Raw genomic sequence first — 17387 nt, 5'->3', positions numbered from 1 at the left:
TGCAAAAAAGCATTCTCCTAGCTTCGTAACTTTACAGTTGAACCACTGATGTCACACGGACTACTTTGTCGATCATCTTGGTACTTTTCTGGACCTTGAACGTGGTAGTTACCTTGCTGTCTATGGGAGGGTCAGAGAGCCCTCATATTTCATCAAAAATATCTTAAATTGTGTTCCGAAGATGAACGAAGGTCTTATGGGTTTGGAACAACACGAGGGTGAGTAATTAATGACAGAATTTTCATTTTGGGGTGAACTAACCCTTTAATTCAATAAAAGGTGATATTTCAGTTTTAAAAGGACCTAAAAATGAAAATTCTGTCATTGTTTAATGATTCTCATGTCATTCCAAACCCCCAGAACTTACTTTCGTCTGTAGAACACAAAATGACACAATATGAAAACTGTATTGCATGCAAATGAACAATAAACAGGGTTCAAACTTCCATAAAATCATTAATTAATTCTTCTGAAGATATATAAATGCTTTGTGTAAGAAATAGACTAAAATGTATGTGTTCTACAGAAGAAAGTAAGTCATATGGTTTTGAAACAACATGAGGGTGAGTAAAAGATGCCATAATGTTCATTTTTGGGTTAACTATAACTTTATAGATAGAAGCTGGTATTGGCTGACCACTTTAAATTATTTAAGCTATTAAATTAGCTGAAAATTCTTACATATGGACGCTAAAGCTAATCAGGAGTGCGTAATTAAGGGCAGTAACAAAGACATGGACATTAAAATAAACACATTTTTCCACTCTACACACTCCATCTGACCTTTTCTTGATACTTGTGCAGTATGCTGAGAGTGCAAGGTAGCATTACTATGACATTATGAGTTACTAATTCAACCTGACAACAACCTGAATTCATTTGTTCATTATTAGTCTGCGTTATCTACTATACTTTGTGACCGAAATGACGAGTTGTGACGACAACACTTTCACTGTATGTGAGTGGTTGTGGGGCATGGGGGCTATAGCCTAAATAACGGAGCCATCACCATTTTATAAAAGATGGATATTAACAACCCTTGCTATGTATTTAATTTACTCGCCATCTCAGCTTCAGTCAATTTTTGTCCTGACTGACAATGTAATTAAATGCTTTACTGGTATGTTTACTTACAGAACTGAGAGATGGGGGCGTCCATCTGTGCTGCAGCTCCGCCCTTAGAATTCAGTTTCTGGACCTGGGTGGGCGGGACGGGTTTGTGTGATTGGCCAGTAGCTCGATACATGGCCTGCACCCATAGGATGCGGTCCTGCTCATCATCACTGGCAAAGATCACAGTGTCACCCTCCTTCACTGCATTGAAGAAAGCCCGGCCTCCATCCAGACCTGTACACACAGAAATAAAAGAAGTCAACTTCAAGTAAATTCAGGTTGGTGGATACACCTAAATGCATTTTTGCTGCATTACAAACAAAAAAAACAAAGATGTAGATTATTACATCAACTATGGACATGTTCCACTAACGTCTGACAACCATAAAGTAAGAATAGGTACATAAGAGTAATCTGTGACTGTGGGAGTATTACCTGGCTGTGGGTCAGTGTAGTCCACAGTATAGCCATCTAACTGCAGCAGCTCCTGTGGTTCTGACTTCTTCTCTCGATAGCTGCAAACGGCAAAGGTATACTGACTCACCTGTAGGAGAAAGAGAAACAAATAGTTTTAAAATGCTTAATATGCCATATGCAGCCCATTAGATTCTCTGGGTTACATCTGTGTCATATGCGCTACTTAAAATTGTACATGGTTCATTAAGGCCCTGATGACCGAAAGGCACTTCAAATTGAAGCCGAAACCAAACTTTGTTGCATTCATCATATTTTTCACGCACTCAGTTTAAATATATAAAAAGATATACCTGGACCAAGACAAAGAAGCGCTTCTTCCAGCGTTTCCAAACGTTTTTGCCAGCAGCCCATAAATACCTAAAGAAATAATCACAGTATTTTACTTCAACTCATACATACTCTCATACACTACCGTTGAAATATTTAGGTTCAGTACGTTTTTTTTATACTTTTATTCAGCAAGGATGCATTACATTTTTCAAAAGTGGCAGTAAAGACGTTTATAATGTAACAAAAGTTTTTTTATTTTAAATAAATTATGTTCTTTTGAACTTTCTATTAATAAAAGAATCATGAAAAAAACATAGCATGGTTTCCACAACAGCAATACTGTTTAATTTCAATATTGATAATAATAAGAAATGTTTCTTGAGCACCAAATCAGCATTTTGATTGATTTCTGAAGGATCATGTTATACTAAAGACTGGAATTATGGCTGCTGAAAATTCAGCTTTTTCACCACAGGAATAAATTACATTTTAAAATACATTAAAATAGAAAAGATATTTTAAATTGTAGTAACATTTCACATTATTTATTTTACAATATTTCACAATATTTTATTGGTTTTACTGTATTTTTATCAAATAAATGCAACCTTGGTAAGCATAAGAGACTTTCAAAAGCATTAAAAAAAAATCTTACAGACCCCAAATGGTAGAGAGCAATATAGTACATAGTGTTTCATTATATCATGAAATAAAAGATGTTATGTCTGGATGATACTGTTTTGAAATGCAATCTCCAAATGAACTGAAGACTTTTATAGATGAGTATTCCTGTCCCCACAAAATCCCTTACCCACAAGCTTTCATGTTCTGAGGTTTGTCCATGCGCACGGCAAGTTTGATCTTCAGATCTTGATCAGGGCAGGCCTTGGTCAAAGTCATCTTGTGGAGCTCTGCCTGCTTTGGGCTGTTTGGAGTTGGGTGAAGAACCACCTAATCATTCAACATGAGAGAATCATGATTATAAGTCCATCTGATCACAATTCCTAACACCAGACTGAGCAACCACAGAGTGAGAAACAAAGCTATCACTATTAATAAGAACAGCACATCCAAAATTAAACTTCTGTAATTATTTACACTCTCAAATGTTGTTCCAAACCCGTATGACCTTCTTTCAGTACACAACTTCCATTTTTGGTGAGCTATCCCTTTAACATGTAATCCTATAGCTAGTGTCTGCTCTAGAAACTCTAAGACATTTTCACACATGAAGCATTCATTAAATGGATAAACAGGTTGTGTGGGTGTGGGAAAATATCCCTGAGTCTGGGTGTGAGCTGATAATGACATATTACTTTGCCAGTCAGCGTTTTCAGAGAAATTCTCAACATTCAGTTAATTTTGGCTCATGTGGCTGTGTACTGAGAGTTAGACTGTACAGCTCTTCTCTTGGCACCTTATCAGAGAAGAGCCAGTTTCTCTCGTATTCTCTCCTGTGCTTTTTATTCTCTCTTTTCTCTCTCTGATAAGTTGGCATAATCTATTTCTTAGCTAGAGTTAAAGGCTTAGAGATGCCTGTCTACTTTAGTCTTGATGGAGACACATTTTTTAAACCCTGTACCAATCCAGCATCCGTCAAGGTCAAAAAGCATGTTAACTATGTCCTAATTAGAGGACCTCAGAGTCCTTGAATGTAGAATGTTTTTTAGATTCCAATTCATGAATTCTAATTAAGGTTGCAAACAGGATGGAGAATTGCAAATTGAATTTGGATAAAAATTTACATTTAAAAAGAAATTACATTGCTTTAGGTTTTAATAATAACATGCACACACTACTGTTCAAAAGTTTATGGTCGGAAAGACCTTTAAAATGTTTTTGAAAGAAGTCTCTAATGATCACCAGGGCTGCATTTATTTTATCAAAGATGAATTTTCAGTAGCTTTTACCCCAGTCTTCAGGGTCACATGATTAATGAGAAATCATTCTAATATGCTGCTGAAACATTCTTATAATTATGAACTTAATATTAATGCTACTTAATATTTTGGTGGAAACCATGATACAAGATTATATTATGAATAGAATGTTTAAAAGAACATCCTTTATTTGAAACAGAAATACATGTATTTACTGTCACACTTGATCAATTTAATGCATACTTGCTGAATATCAGTATTATTTTTTTTTAAATCCTACTGACCCCAACCTTTTGAACTGTATTGTATGTCTCTTTTTATTTTTTATTATTAATTCTATGAATCATGGTAGAAGAGCATTTCCCACACTATAACTGAGTACACTATAATTTACTCAATATATTAGATAACAATTAGATTCAAATTTTATATTGCTTATTTTGTATAATATTATCTGAAAAATATAGGCATTTGTGATGCCTGTGTTTAACAGCACTGTACTTATCATAGCCTAGTTAATAAACAAGCATAATTAGCCAAAAAAAAAAAAAATTACAACAAATCAAAATCCAGAGGGGTGTGGTCAATTCAATTCAAATTCTAACTCGTTAAAAGGAAGCCTGTTTTGTTCTTTGGGAATATAACCTCTAAATAAAAATCAAATATTCACTGAAGAAACAGAACAGGGATTTGATCTGATTCTGGTCGTGCTTCTTGTTTCTTCACAGGAATTTTCAAGCCTGGAGATTCTTTTTTAGCCACAAGCATCAATCAGCAGGAGAATGAGGCAAAAGCAGAATTATAAAGTAAGACATCACTTCTATAACACCATAACAACCTCAAATAATCCTCAAACTCCAAAAAAACAAACAGAACGACTGATGTCCAAAGCCACAAGAAAGAAAAGAAGGATCGAGAGTTACCCGGCCCAGCTCCTTGTCCTCCAGGGCCAAGACCCCTGTGCTCTCTGTGAAGAGCTTCACTTTGACCGCTGGCAGAGGGTGTGTGGTGGTGAAGTCTCCTTGGGTTCCCCAACTGAGAACACACATACACACAAACTCCATTGATGTCCTTAGTTTTAGGCTTCTACAGTATTTATTTTCTACACTCATTTTCATAATTCTCACACACAAACAGTACAGCCACCAAGGTGTTACTTCAAGGGGCTCTTGCGCCTACCGAACAACCCCCTTTAAGATGTATAGGAATGCTAACATATGGCTTTCTCCAGGTATCATAGATCTCCTTGACAACTCGGCCGCTCTTTATTACTTTATCACTGCGTAACCGCTGCGCACAGGGACATCTCGCAACCCTTGTTTTCATTGTATTACTTTGATCAGCGAGGAAAACAATCTCCGCAGTCCTATTCGGCTACACGGCAGGGCTGATGAAATCGTTCGCTAACAAATCATTTGATAAGGTCGTAAAAATCTCATACTGAATGTCAAGTGCATGAGAGACAGACCAGTGGGTGAAGCGTATCGTCTGATGTTTTTGTACATAAATGCTTTCAGCAGAGGATATTCTCTGGTGATTACTGGTACTAGATTCTCTGACACAATGGACAAGTCTGACATTTGGAAAATAAATGAATAAATAAATAACTTAAAGAAGATTTCGAAAGTGCACATTCACAGTCCACCATTATTTACTCTTTCTGTACCCATGCATTGTTACAGTCCAGTGTCATGTAGCAGACCTGAGGAAAAGTGCTTTTGTTTTTGTTTTTTGTCTAAAACGCCATAATGATGGAATTGTTTCTTACAAACAAAGAGATTTTCACTTCACAAAACATTAATTGATGGACTGGATTACTTGTGGATTATTGTGATGTTTTTATCAGCTGTTTGGACTCTCATTCTGACGGCACCCATTCACCGCAGAGGATCCACTGGTGAGAAAGTGATGCAATGCTAAATTTCTCCAAATCTGTTCTGATGAATAAAGAAACTCATTTACATATTGGATAGCCTGAGGGTGAATACATTTTCAGCATTTTTTTTTATTTGGGAGAACTATTCCTTTAAGTAACATTAGCAAACATTCTGAAGCATATTAATTAACTTGATATTTATTCCATATATATCTAATTTACTCAGGAAGAATTTGCTTTCTTTACTTTCACTTAATACAATTTTCCCAGATTTCCCCAATTTACAGTCAAATTCATGCTACTCTTTAGCATGTCAATGAAGCAAAAGAACCCTCAGTATAAACTTTATTTGCTAGTGTCAATTATTATTTTTTAAGCTTTATGTACTATTATTTTTTCATCCTAATTTTTCTGTGGAAGCACTGCATCCTTTAATTCCTTAAAGAAAATGCCGCTGTTACAGTCCCACTATGCTTTCCTCCTTTTTATGGCCACTAATCCATATGTTTGTTGTGTAAAGCCTTCATAAAGGGAGAAATATAATAACTGTACAGCTCTGCTATCTTCAACTTGTGTATAGGAGATCAAACTCTAGCGGGTCTCAGTGAGAGTGAGAAAAGACTATAACTCACAGACATGCTTTAAACAATCAGTATTGATATTATAAATAATAAATGCACAAAATCTCAGAATAATATGATGCAACAATATAGAAACGTACACCTAGGAAATCACAGATACACTCTCTCCTGCACACTCACACAGGGTGAGGGGTAGTTGGCCTAGTAAAACCGAAACACGTGACATGATCTGCTGCCGTGGAAACAGGCTGCATGTTTCAGAGGCAGCAGTCAAATGAGACAAAGAAAAAGGGGGAGAGCGAAAAAGAGATGGAATGGAAAAGAGGGAAAAAGAGAAAGCTAGCGCAAGAGGGAAAAAATCTGCTATGTGTGTGGTGGGAAGTGTGATTTATCACTTGGAGAAGTGACAAATGCAGATTGAGCGACGGGTGAACACAATCGTCAATTTGTTTGATGAACACCAGGGGGCGATAAACATATAACGGCTGGGCGGTTGAGAACGGATTGAGTCTATTAGCAAAAACTCTTTTATTTGCAACACAGAAAATATGAGCTTGAGGAAAATTTGCTGGCCAAATGTTTGCCGCTATATTTTTCTAAGGGCCTACAAGGGATATTAAATATTTTATAACACAAAGAGAGGAATTCACAAGGAATTAATTGCACCCTCTCATGATTTCCACATACTGTCTGTGTTGCTGTAGCAAAATATGCACTTAAAGAACTATCTGCAGACAGTAACAGTGCAATTGTGAATGTTGCGAATGTGGTGCAATCAATATATATAATAGATCATTTACCGTATAAAGAAAAGAGACATTACAAAGACTTAATTTAAATGCACTGGAATGCTATTCTGAATTTAACTTCTGGTTGACAGGTGGTTAGTGATTAAGAAATCAGGTTTTTGCACTGATAAATCGCAAAGAATAGCAAAGTCTTATGTTAATGAATGAAAGATGTTTCGTTTCTGGTTGAGTGTATGTATGGTTTCCATGGATATGGATGGGTTAGCATTCTAACAGTGCTAACGGCGAGTGTCAGAGAGGTTGCTGACACTGCACAAGGCCATGCATGCCTGAACTGTGTGTGTGTATGTGTGAAGGTGCCTTTGGGACAATCCAAGATATGTTTATTCTTGAGCAGCTGACTGAATAACTTTTTCTAAGTACATCTGAATGTCAAATTTCCTTTTCTCGCCGATTCTGCTGTCTCTTTTGCTATCTCGTCCTCCTCTTAATCTCTCTGCTTCAGCATGTCTGTTTGATGTGACACATTCTTGTGTGTCCATTAGTGCTGTTATGCTTTGCCAAAATGAGCCAATTCTCTCTGTTTCCAACTGCCAGTGACAGCATGAATACATGAATATAGACTGAGTTCTATGACTCATAATCATAAGGCTTTTATAAGAGCAAAGTGCTTTACAGTTGAAAGAAGAAAAGAGAGAGAGCGGAAAGCAAAAGTCACAAGAAGAGGAAAAGAATGGAACAGAATCATGGATAGAGAATAAAGGGGAGCAGGGAAGCTTTGATATGGGAAAGGAAGTAGAGCTGGGCGATATACTGAATATTCACAATAAATGTAGGGGAGCGCGGGGCACAAAGTAACGGGGCATGTTGTCACATTTCACTTCCAATTTTTGAGGGTAAATAAAGAAAAACGTATACATTGTAATTATGAAACAAAGCGACATATTTGTACTAGACAAGTGTGAAATTACTGTGGATAAAAAAATTATACTATGAACCCCATGTGGATTTACACAATTTGAGAAAGTCAAAAAGTGTTACTTTGTGCCCCGCTCTCCCCTACCATTTTGCTGGTGACGTAAAAAGAAACAATATTGTGAATGTGGGATGTGCTGATTGCAACATCGACACTGTTATTAAATTGAACTGAATCAACACTGAACTGACTCGAGTTAAAAAACGACACTACTGTCTTCAGTAGAGCTGCTTATTAATTGAACTTGATCACAATGAATAAACTTTGCACAGTTATTGAACTGAACTGAAGCAACACTGAAACGACCGGAGCTAAATAATGACACTATCATCTTGCTACAGCTGCTTTATAGCACAATTTGGATTTGCATAATTGATTCTGTTATTTTCCAGTTTAATATTGTAATTTTTTTTTAAACAATGTCTATTGTATAAAGCATTATAAAAATAAAGGTGACTTGACTTGAATGTTTCAATAGCATCTTTGATTTGATTTGAAAAAATGGTTGAAAAAAAAAACTTGGATTCAATTATTCATTTGCATCAGCATTTAAAATGGTATTATTGCATGGTATTTTTCAACTAATAAAAAAATGTAAATAATGAAATATAACTAAAAAAGTGTTAAAAAGGTATAATTAAAAAAAAACTGAAATAATGTTAAAATATATGTAGGTATCTATTAGTGTTTTATCTATTACTATTCACTGGTGCAAAATAAATAACTCTTTCTTGTGATTACATAGTGAAAAGCAATGTGGAAAACATGTTCAAGAATTATACTGTCAAAAAATACTGAGATTTTATTTATTTATTCTTTTTTTTTTCTTGCTTTATATTGATTTTTTTGCTATACTGCCCAGCCCTTGAAGGAAAGCATAGAAAGGAGAAAGGTATAAAACAGGGGAAAGAAAATGTCCTTGAAGACTATGCTTCATTGTAGGTTTTCCTCATTTGTGGGGCAAGAAGGTGACTTTGTATATGAAGCAGATTTTACTACCGTCAAAGGCATGTGTATGTGCACATTCTCACGCATACACACACATGTGAAGGTTGGTGTGTGTGATGATAGAATCTAAATGCTAATTCTCACGTGACGTCATTATTCTCCAGGAGTGCTGGAGGCTCTCTGTCTCTCTCTCTCCTTCGCTTCTCCCCCCTCCGCTGGGATACGCACTCCTAATCAGTTTCTCCATAGCTGATTACTTTTCTGAGGGGACATGGAGGCTGTGTCTCATATTCTCTGATTCTTTCTCGCTCTACCATGCTCCCTCTCGCTCTTTAGCTCGTTATAAATTGGCATCTGATCCAAAGATGGAACGTAGGGCCCAAAAATAGCACCATGTCATGTGCTCATCCCTTGAGTAACTGCCTCTGGCCAAATAAGAGTTCTAGTTGGAGGACACAGCACCTGAAACTGCACTGCCGTTAGAAAAATGTCCCATATTATGAATATAATGCATGCTGAGAATGTGAAAGATTGTATATTGTATCATCATAAGATGTCTAATTTTAGGGAAACTACCAATCCATAGGAAATCTACAGAACTTATAACTAAAATGTAGCTTATTATTAGCAATGCATTTTATTATAATATGAATTTTGAGTAAACATTTGATAAAATAAGTATTTGTATTCATTTTGACATTACATCAGACGCCTTCCACATTGCTCTCCAGATGTCAGCATTAGCCACTGAAATACCCATATCTACATACATTTACACATATTTTAAAGCATTTTAACACATGAATGTAAAACTATACAAATATACACTAATGTTCAAAAGTTTGGAATCACTAAGATTTTTTTGAAAGAAATTAAAACTTTTGTTCAGTAAGGGTGCAATAAATCAATCAAAAGTGACAGTTAAGACATTAATGTTACAAAATATTTCAATTTCAAATAAATGCTGTTCTTGTGAACTTTCTGGCTGCTGAAAATGTAGCTGTGCCACCACAATAATTAATTTGTCAATTTAAATTTAATTTTTAATACTTTTATCAGTATTACTGTTTATGCTATATTTTTGATCACATAAATGCAGCCTTGGTGAGCATAAGGGACAAAAATCTTACAAACCCCAAACCTTTGAATGGTACTGTAGATGTTAATTTTGATAATCAAAATCATTTGAATCTTAAAATTAATTGCAAATGAGCCATTAAAAGGTATTTACAAAAAAAAAAAAAAAAAGTGAGAGAAAATAAAGAAAGTGTCCTACGTGGGTTTGGAGGCCTCAGCCTGGTCCGGCTGTAGCTTCTCTCCACCTTCCACCTCCATTGTGCAGTACACAATGCGGTTGGGAGCCAGCGACTTCAACCCCTGAACTTCCATAATCACCACCTACACAAAAGAAACATTTGGTTGTATTTTATATGCAGGTATAGTATGTTTTGTAATGCTCACATAAGCAATTAAACATTCCCTTGGATGCTGTTTTAAAAGCTCTTGTTTCATTAGCAGCCAATCAGGATCCACTCAACTTCTTGACCACATTATCAACTTTTATTAGTATTCAACTTTCTTGTTCTTGACACTCATTGAATAAGCACTGTTTACGTCTGGAGCGAAAATCAATCCACACACCCAGAGCACCTATAAAATCCGGCAGCTCGTAGCTCCCCAAAACAAAATAGACTCCAAAGACAGAAGCCAGACTATCAAATCCATAAAACACTGCTCTGTCAGCCACTGTGACTACTAAAGCCGTGCCACGTTATAATCAACTGCCCTGAAAACGAGCTAGCTCAAGATAGTATAATTATAGCAAAACCTCAGACTTGAGAGGGGAGATTTCTCAGAGGCATCATTATTCAAAAATGCAGTATAACCTTTTTTTAATATGCTGCAGCCCTTTCTGTCTGCATAATTTATGCGCTAGCAAGGGCTGGAAACTCAGTAAAGATTAAAATCTCATAGACGCATGTGTTAAACTAACACTGCAGCTGCTAATATTGCTAAATTTATCATTGCTACTCATTTAAATTCTCTATCAAAACTAAGGACTGTCTATTAATTCGAAATGATGAGAGGCAAACCCTTAGACTCCCAAAAGATATTTGCAAGTGTGGTAGTAAACGCTATTTGAGATTGTTGCACTTTTTTCAACTTTGTAACATGCTACAGACTATTTTTTTAAAGTTTTGTTCAAATCAGCACATTTTAACAAGTTCAAAGGATACAGCTACAGCTAAAACCTAAAAATACTTGGCAAAGTCTGTTGTTTTAATGGAACTAGCACCAAAAATGCTTAAAGGAATAGCTCATTCAAAAATGAAAATGTACTCACCCTCAGACCATCCAGAACGTAGTAGAGTTTGTTTGATCATCAAAACAGAGTTAGAGAAATTTAGCATTACATCACTTGCTCACCAATGGATCCTCTGCAGTGAATGGGTGCCGTCAGAATGAGAGTCCAAACAGCTGATAAAACCACCCCACAGTAACCCACAAGTAATCCACACGACTCCAGTCCATCAGTTAACATCTTGTGAAATGAAAAGCTTTGTGTTTGTAAAAAACAAATCCATTAATTGATGGACTGGAGTCGTGTGGATTATTTGTAGATTATTGTAGATTATTTGCTCCTACCACTCTTTCCGCATCTGACATTGTCTCTCAAGTTTGGTTATTTGTTTAACACTTAATGGTTAATTGTATGCACCTTCACCAAAGAAAGTCAAATGCATGGAAGCCTTGAGCAGGGCCACAACTAAAAATCACTCTCTCTCCCCTGGGCCCGATGAGACGGCATACTATGTGAACCCTGGCCTTGAGCACAAAACTAAACTACACTGCCTGAAGGCTAGAACAGTTCTTACCTCAAGTGTGAAAGACAGCACAACATCAGACTTGGACAGCTGGTTTTCATCTTCCTGTCCCATATCAATGATGGAGGTGTTGTGTCCCCTCTTTAGCTTCTGCAGTTTGAACTCTCCTCCCTTTGAAACTGGCATGCTCTCCAGGTTAGCCATCAGCTGGTTGACTGAGCTCTTCAGTTCTTCGATATACATAGCCTCCATCTCCTTCGACACAAACTTGGGGAATTTGCCAGCCTGAATATTTTTAAGAAATAGCAAAGAAGAAAATTCTAATATTTTTAATTATTCTGATTAAAAATAAAAAAATACCACTGATGTTAGCATTATTAAAAACTAGTATTTTATCAGCTTGAATGGAAGAAGGCTTAACTGAACTTGATTCAAAATGTCAACTTGACCCAAAATATATTCATTATGGAACAAGTCCTACTTGGCAAAATTCTAGATGGTTTGAATTATAAAATGAATGTGGGTGCATAAACTGAATTGGCTGAGTTGCAATGGAATGGATGCCAGTTCTGTTTACAGCACGTCTGGGGCATCTCTGTCCACGTGTAAGTGATCAAATGATGAGACTTACCCGGGCAATCTGATCAGCCATCTGCAGACGCCCATCCAGTTCTCTCCTGATCTGAGCTGCTTGCTCGTCCAGATTATCCAACTGCAACCACACACACACAAAGTAATATTGGTTACCATCAGCCTTCAAACCTCCACACACTAATACCAACCTATACATCTCCAGAAGGCAGCTAATCAAGTCTGACCCCTGTTACAGCTTTCCTGCACCACATATGTGACATAATTGGGCTCACCAGGGGTCAGATTGAAAAGGTCAATGGCCACACACATCCTGAAAGCAGAAATACAACTGTTCCTTATTACTCTAAGTAATTAAAACTGATAAAAGTCACTTTCATTCATTTGAATTAAGCTGACATAATAAAATATGAATATTGCGTTTTATTAAAACTTAATATTTATAAACAATAATGAGAAATATTGCCTTGGCAACTGACTAAAATAATTTTAATATGATGTATCACAATTATTAAAACTAAAACTCAAATTAAAAAAAATAAACCTTAATAACAAAAATGACAAAAACACATAAAATTAATAAAACTTGAAAATGAAAACTGAAGATATTAAAATTAAAAGCTAACAATATTAATACATACTTAATATTAGTATATATTTTACTATTTATATTTTCAATACTAAAATAACACTGATCCTTTGTTCATTTGTGAAATAAAAATGTAATAATGAACAGTTGCATTTCTCCTTTCAAGATGCGAGTGACCATTTACCTTTTCATTAAGTGATTAAAACTATTAAAAATATTTTTCATTCAACGAAATAAAGCTGAAATAAAATAAAATATCAATTTTACATTAGATTAGAGAGTATAAATGTTGCTTTGACAACTAACTGAAATAAGTTGAAGATTAAGTATTAAAATTACTATAACTAAAACATTCACTAAGTGATTAGAGGATAAGTTAATTTAATATCTGTTACAAAGAACTTTTAATTCATACTTTTCACTTTTACCATCTGATGTATGCCAAAATGTATATCTTTATATATTTCTTGTCCGTGACCCACACAGCATCAATAAAAAAATCTAATATATTTCATCTGTAACCAATTTTTGCACTGCTCAAATATACAGCACCTCATACATAAATACATGGCTATAAATCCTGTTCTAAAGCATAAACTATATTACACCCACAAGGGCCCTGGGGAAGATGGAAAACCCCTATGGAGAGGAAAAATCTGATGTGCTGGAATAGGAAATAATCTCTTCACCCCCGATAACTCTGTTGCACGTGTGTGGGCGTGCGAGCGTGTCACTGTCTGTTTGTGTGTTATGGCATCTGAAGCCTCCCCATCCAAAGCCATCACTTCCTGTCTATGTCACTCTCCTGCTCCTGTCCACACAGAATCCACGGGCGACAGCACCAAGGCAACCCTTGCCATGGCGACAGTCAGTCTGGAGTGGGAAACCCTGTCACAAGGGGCAGAGTTGAGTCCCGGTCCCCAGAGCCCTGTCTATCTTCTGCCCTGCTCTCCAGAGGCTGTGTTCTAATTAAGCATGGCTCAGCAAATACAGGAACCCTCTGTGTGCGCATTTGTGCTAGTGTGGCCCCTGGAATAGAAGAAGTGCGTATTTTAAGCAGAATTCTCCGGCGCATTGTGTTCGACTAAAAGCTTTTGTTTAAATTATTGATCATAACCCCTTTGGTCTTCAAAAGTCTGCATATGGGCTTCTCTGAAGCTAAAAATGCCAGAGTGAACTTTGATGGCACATTGGGAGGACTACAATGACCTAATGACCTGTTTCATAATCGCATTGTTCTCCAGGCTAGCTCGGGGGAGAGTAGTTGTGGAAGGGCGTGCCATAATTTTTTTGGAAACAGGCAACCTCTGCTCTCGGTTTATGCAAAATGAGCATCTCTCTGTGGTTCTCGAGCATTTCATGCACGTATCTAACAAATAATATATTGTAAATAATTTACAGGAGACATCCGTAAACACGACTGAAATGCTGGTCAGGAATCGCCTAGTAGATCCAAGTACAAACAAGCTGGTAAAGCTCAATTTCCTCATTTATTCTGCACGCTTCTGTTCTGTTTGGAGGTAAACGGCTCTTTCATCAAAAGCCTAGTCTTAATAATAGATGGCAAACACTACATGGAGGTTGGGTGTCTGTACAGAGGTTCATCATTAGTTTATTTACCTCAGTTCTTCATTTAGCAGCTGTAACTCTGGTGTAAAGGCCATGTTATGGCCATGTGTTTAACATTAACTCATACAGTGTATGACATTTCACATCAAAGCGTATTAAAGCAACAAGCCATGGGAAGTCATGCATTATATTGATTTTACACTAATAAAAGGGTGTTGTTAAAGCAGTCATCCTTAGCCTTGCTAAAAACACTGTAATGCACAGCCTCGAGTAGATTATTACTTTTATACAAAAAGCAAAATGCATCAATGCATCAATAAATTAATATATATATGGGGATATGGGAATATATGTGGGAAAACAGTTAATATAGTAATAAAACACAAAAACAATTCTTGCACCAAATAATGCAGTTGTCTCTCGAGCCAATTCAAATTCAAGTACAGGAAAATAAACAAAATAAAATAAATTCAAACATCGGTTCCTTAAAAATAAAATAAAATAAAATTCAAGGGGGTACTTATAGCTTGAGTTGAGTCTTGTGCTTGTGTCAAATATGTTAACCTTTCACTTAAGGATTACATGAAAATGTATGTATTGTTTACAGAAGGGATGTTTTATGGGAGGTTTAGCAGAAAGAGGTAAATACTTTCTGAAAACTTTCTGAAAGAAGAATAACTTCCTTTCACTGTAATTAATTAGAAAGCTCTCTTTGCTCTTGTTATTCTCTATTGCGAGCAGTAAACAGAAAATCCCAGGCCTGGTATAATCACCAAGACACTGAAATATAATTCAAAGGATCTTCAGCATTCGACTGCTGTTTGTTTAGTGGACCCTGTAATTCAAAAGACACTGTAAATCCTTGTGGCCTTTTTAACATACAGCAGCCAGCGTAACAGGCACAGGGTTTGAACGGTAATGTTCACTTCAGTACCGTGATCTGATAGAGTTAGACGGCATCTCAGCAGAGGGAGCTCCCGACAGCTGTTGCCCCGATTCCTCGGTCCTCACCGAGATGGAGCGAGTGAAACTCAGAGACTCACAGCATCAATAATGTATTCCCACATTTAGATTTGCTGATGGCAGACTGTGTTCTCAACCTTACTCGTTTCTTCCTCCTCTCTCTTTCTCGCCGTTTTCTGCTGTCACCACACTCCTTCACAGCATCTCTCTCAACCACCTCTCCACCTGTCTTGATTCTCTCTCTTCCCTTCAAGGCTCCTCTGCTGCGTGCGGGAGAGAGACATCTGTGACATTGTGTGAAGTAATAGGGCAGACAGCACAAGATCGAGTCATGTGACTAAACCCTACAGCATGACCTTCGGCTGTCCACTGATATATTCGAAAGTCTGAACATCTTGGCTACTGTATTATTGATCTACTGGCCAATCTGGCAGATAGGAAGTGACAGAGGTTTTGTATGTGTGTCTTTGTGTGTGTGTCTTTGTGTGTGTGTGCATGGGTGGGGTTAGATTAGAAAACATGTTGCAATGGTCAGCAATAGCAGGGTATTAAGACACACACCAAAGAAGAAGAAAAAGGAAGGATTTGTAAGGCCATTTTACACAGTACACTGTTACAAAGGGTTTTCAGTTCATTTTCAATGGGATAGAGGTGGCAGAACGGAGGCGGCACTGAAAGCAACACTGGTTGCTGAGCTTGTGCTCAAAAATCCTGATTCGTTGTGCATGTGGAAAGATTAAAAAATAAGACATTTAAAGGTTAAATATATCTTTCCATTGCTTTTATTCACAATAAAACCTTTTTGTTGTCAAAAAATGCTTTTGCTGATTTTTCTGAGCTATATAAATCCTAAAAAACAACTCATATCCGGTCTTCTCACGAATCACATTTATTTAGGCTGATTTTTAATTGTGCTTAGCCTATTTTATGGAAAAAAATAACACATTTTATGGACAAATGGTCACTAACGCAAATCAGTCAGCTACAGTACAAACACGATGCTAGACTAAAAATAATGGTGCATTATTTATTTTATAATTATGAACATAATTATTAAGATGATCACCAGCCGACTTTCTTTTAATGATAATTCATGTAATGTAAAAAATAATGTATTTGAATCCATTCAAATATATGCTACTTTTTAAAAACTAAAATCATTTTTTAGAATTTATACAAAAAATGTGTAGATCGCTTCAATATAATGAGAGCAATTTAGTTGCAACGTGCTGGAATATAATATTACTATAGTATTTGCCTCATTCATAAATGCACCATGCTTTTGTTTGCTAGCATTGAGCAATAGTGGGTATCATTTTATGTCCAACATCACATGTATGGAAAACAAGAAAGCTAAAAAATATATCTAAAAAATCATTTTACTGCCTACCATGCACTGTGTAAAATGCCCTTAAGACAGAAAGAAAAGTAGCAAGTGAGAGACAGAAAAATAAAGAGACAGGTAGACAGAGATATGCTCTTAAATGACTGATGGTTTCCTTTTTACTAGTTAAGAGTCAAATATGCCAGAGTTCGTCATGTACTATAAAATAATGAAAAGACAGAACAGCAGAACTGTTCTTTTAAAAAGGGCAGAAGCAGCCACATTCTTTTGAAGGACTGTTAGGGAAAAATACAACCAATTATGCACATTATTATATAGAACAAATGCATTGTTTCAGTGCATGATAGCATAAAAATGTGAATGATCATTTGCAGTGTGTGTGTGTGTGTGTGTGTGTGTGCTGTAACCCTGCTGGTTCATTCTGAGCTGTTGATTAGTGGAGCACATAATCAGCTCCTGTCACCGACAGCAATGAACCAACTTTCTCTCTTTCTCTATTTCTGCTGTTACTGTTACCAACATACATTAAGAAACGGCTTTTGTTGTTGGGTCAGCTGGACTGATATGGGTTGTATCAACTTTTCCAGTTACTCCTGAGGAGATGAACAGGAGCTTTAAATGCAAAGCAATAGAGC

The 17387-nt window shown here is 36.4% G+C and overlaps 1 protein-coding gene across 1 annotated transcript in view; it reads right to left on the bottom strand.

Annotated features, from left to right (window-relative positions):
• LOC107712065 (calcium-dependent secretion activator 1-like) overlaps positions 1 to 17387 on the bottom strand; it is a 95766-nt gene that overhangs the window by 44349 nt on the left and 34030 nt on the right. The window contains exons 4-11 of the mRNA XM_016517189.1: positions 12327 to 12407; positions 11747 to 11980; positions 10147 to 10268; positions 4664 to 4775; positions 2672 to 2811; positions 1881 to 1947; positions 1549 to 1657; positions 1135 to 1347 (exon numbers count right to left, since the gene is read on the bottom strand). Coding sequence (XP_016372675.1) covers positions 1135 to 1347; positions 1549 to 1657; positions 1881 to 1947; positions 2672 to 2811; positions 4664 to 4775; positions 10147 to 10268; positions 11747 to 11980; positions 12327 to 12407 — 1078 coding nt within the window. The remainder of the gene's footprint in view (positions 1 to 1134; positions 1348 to 1548; positions 1658 to 1880; positions 1948 to 2671; positions 2812 to 4663; positions 4776 to 10146; positions 10269 to 11746; positions 11981 to 12326; positions 12408 to 17387) is intronic.

The sequence above is a fragment of the Sinocyclocheilus rhinocerous genome, unplaced genomic scaffold (assembly GCF_001515625.1).
Source record: "Sinocyclocheilus rhinocerous isolate Xijiao unplaced genomic scaffold, SAMN03320098_v1.1 scaffold1710, whole genome shotgun sequence".
In the NCBI taxonomy this organism is placed as follows: domain Eukaryota; kingdom Metazoa; phylum Chordata; class Actinopteri; order Cypriniformes; family Cyprinidae; genus Sinocyclocheilus; species Sinocyclocheilus rhinocerous.
This window is presented reverse-complemented; position numbering and strand designations above follow the sequence as displayed.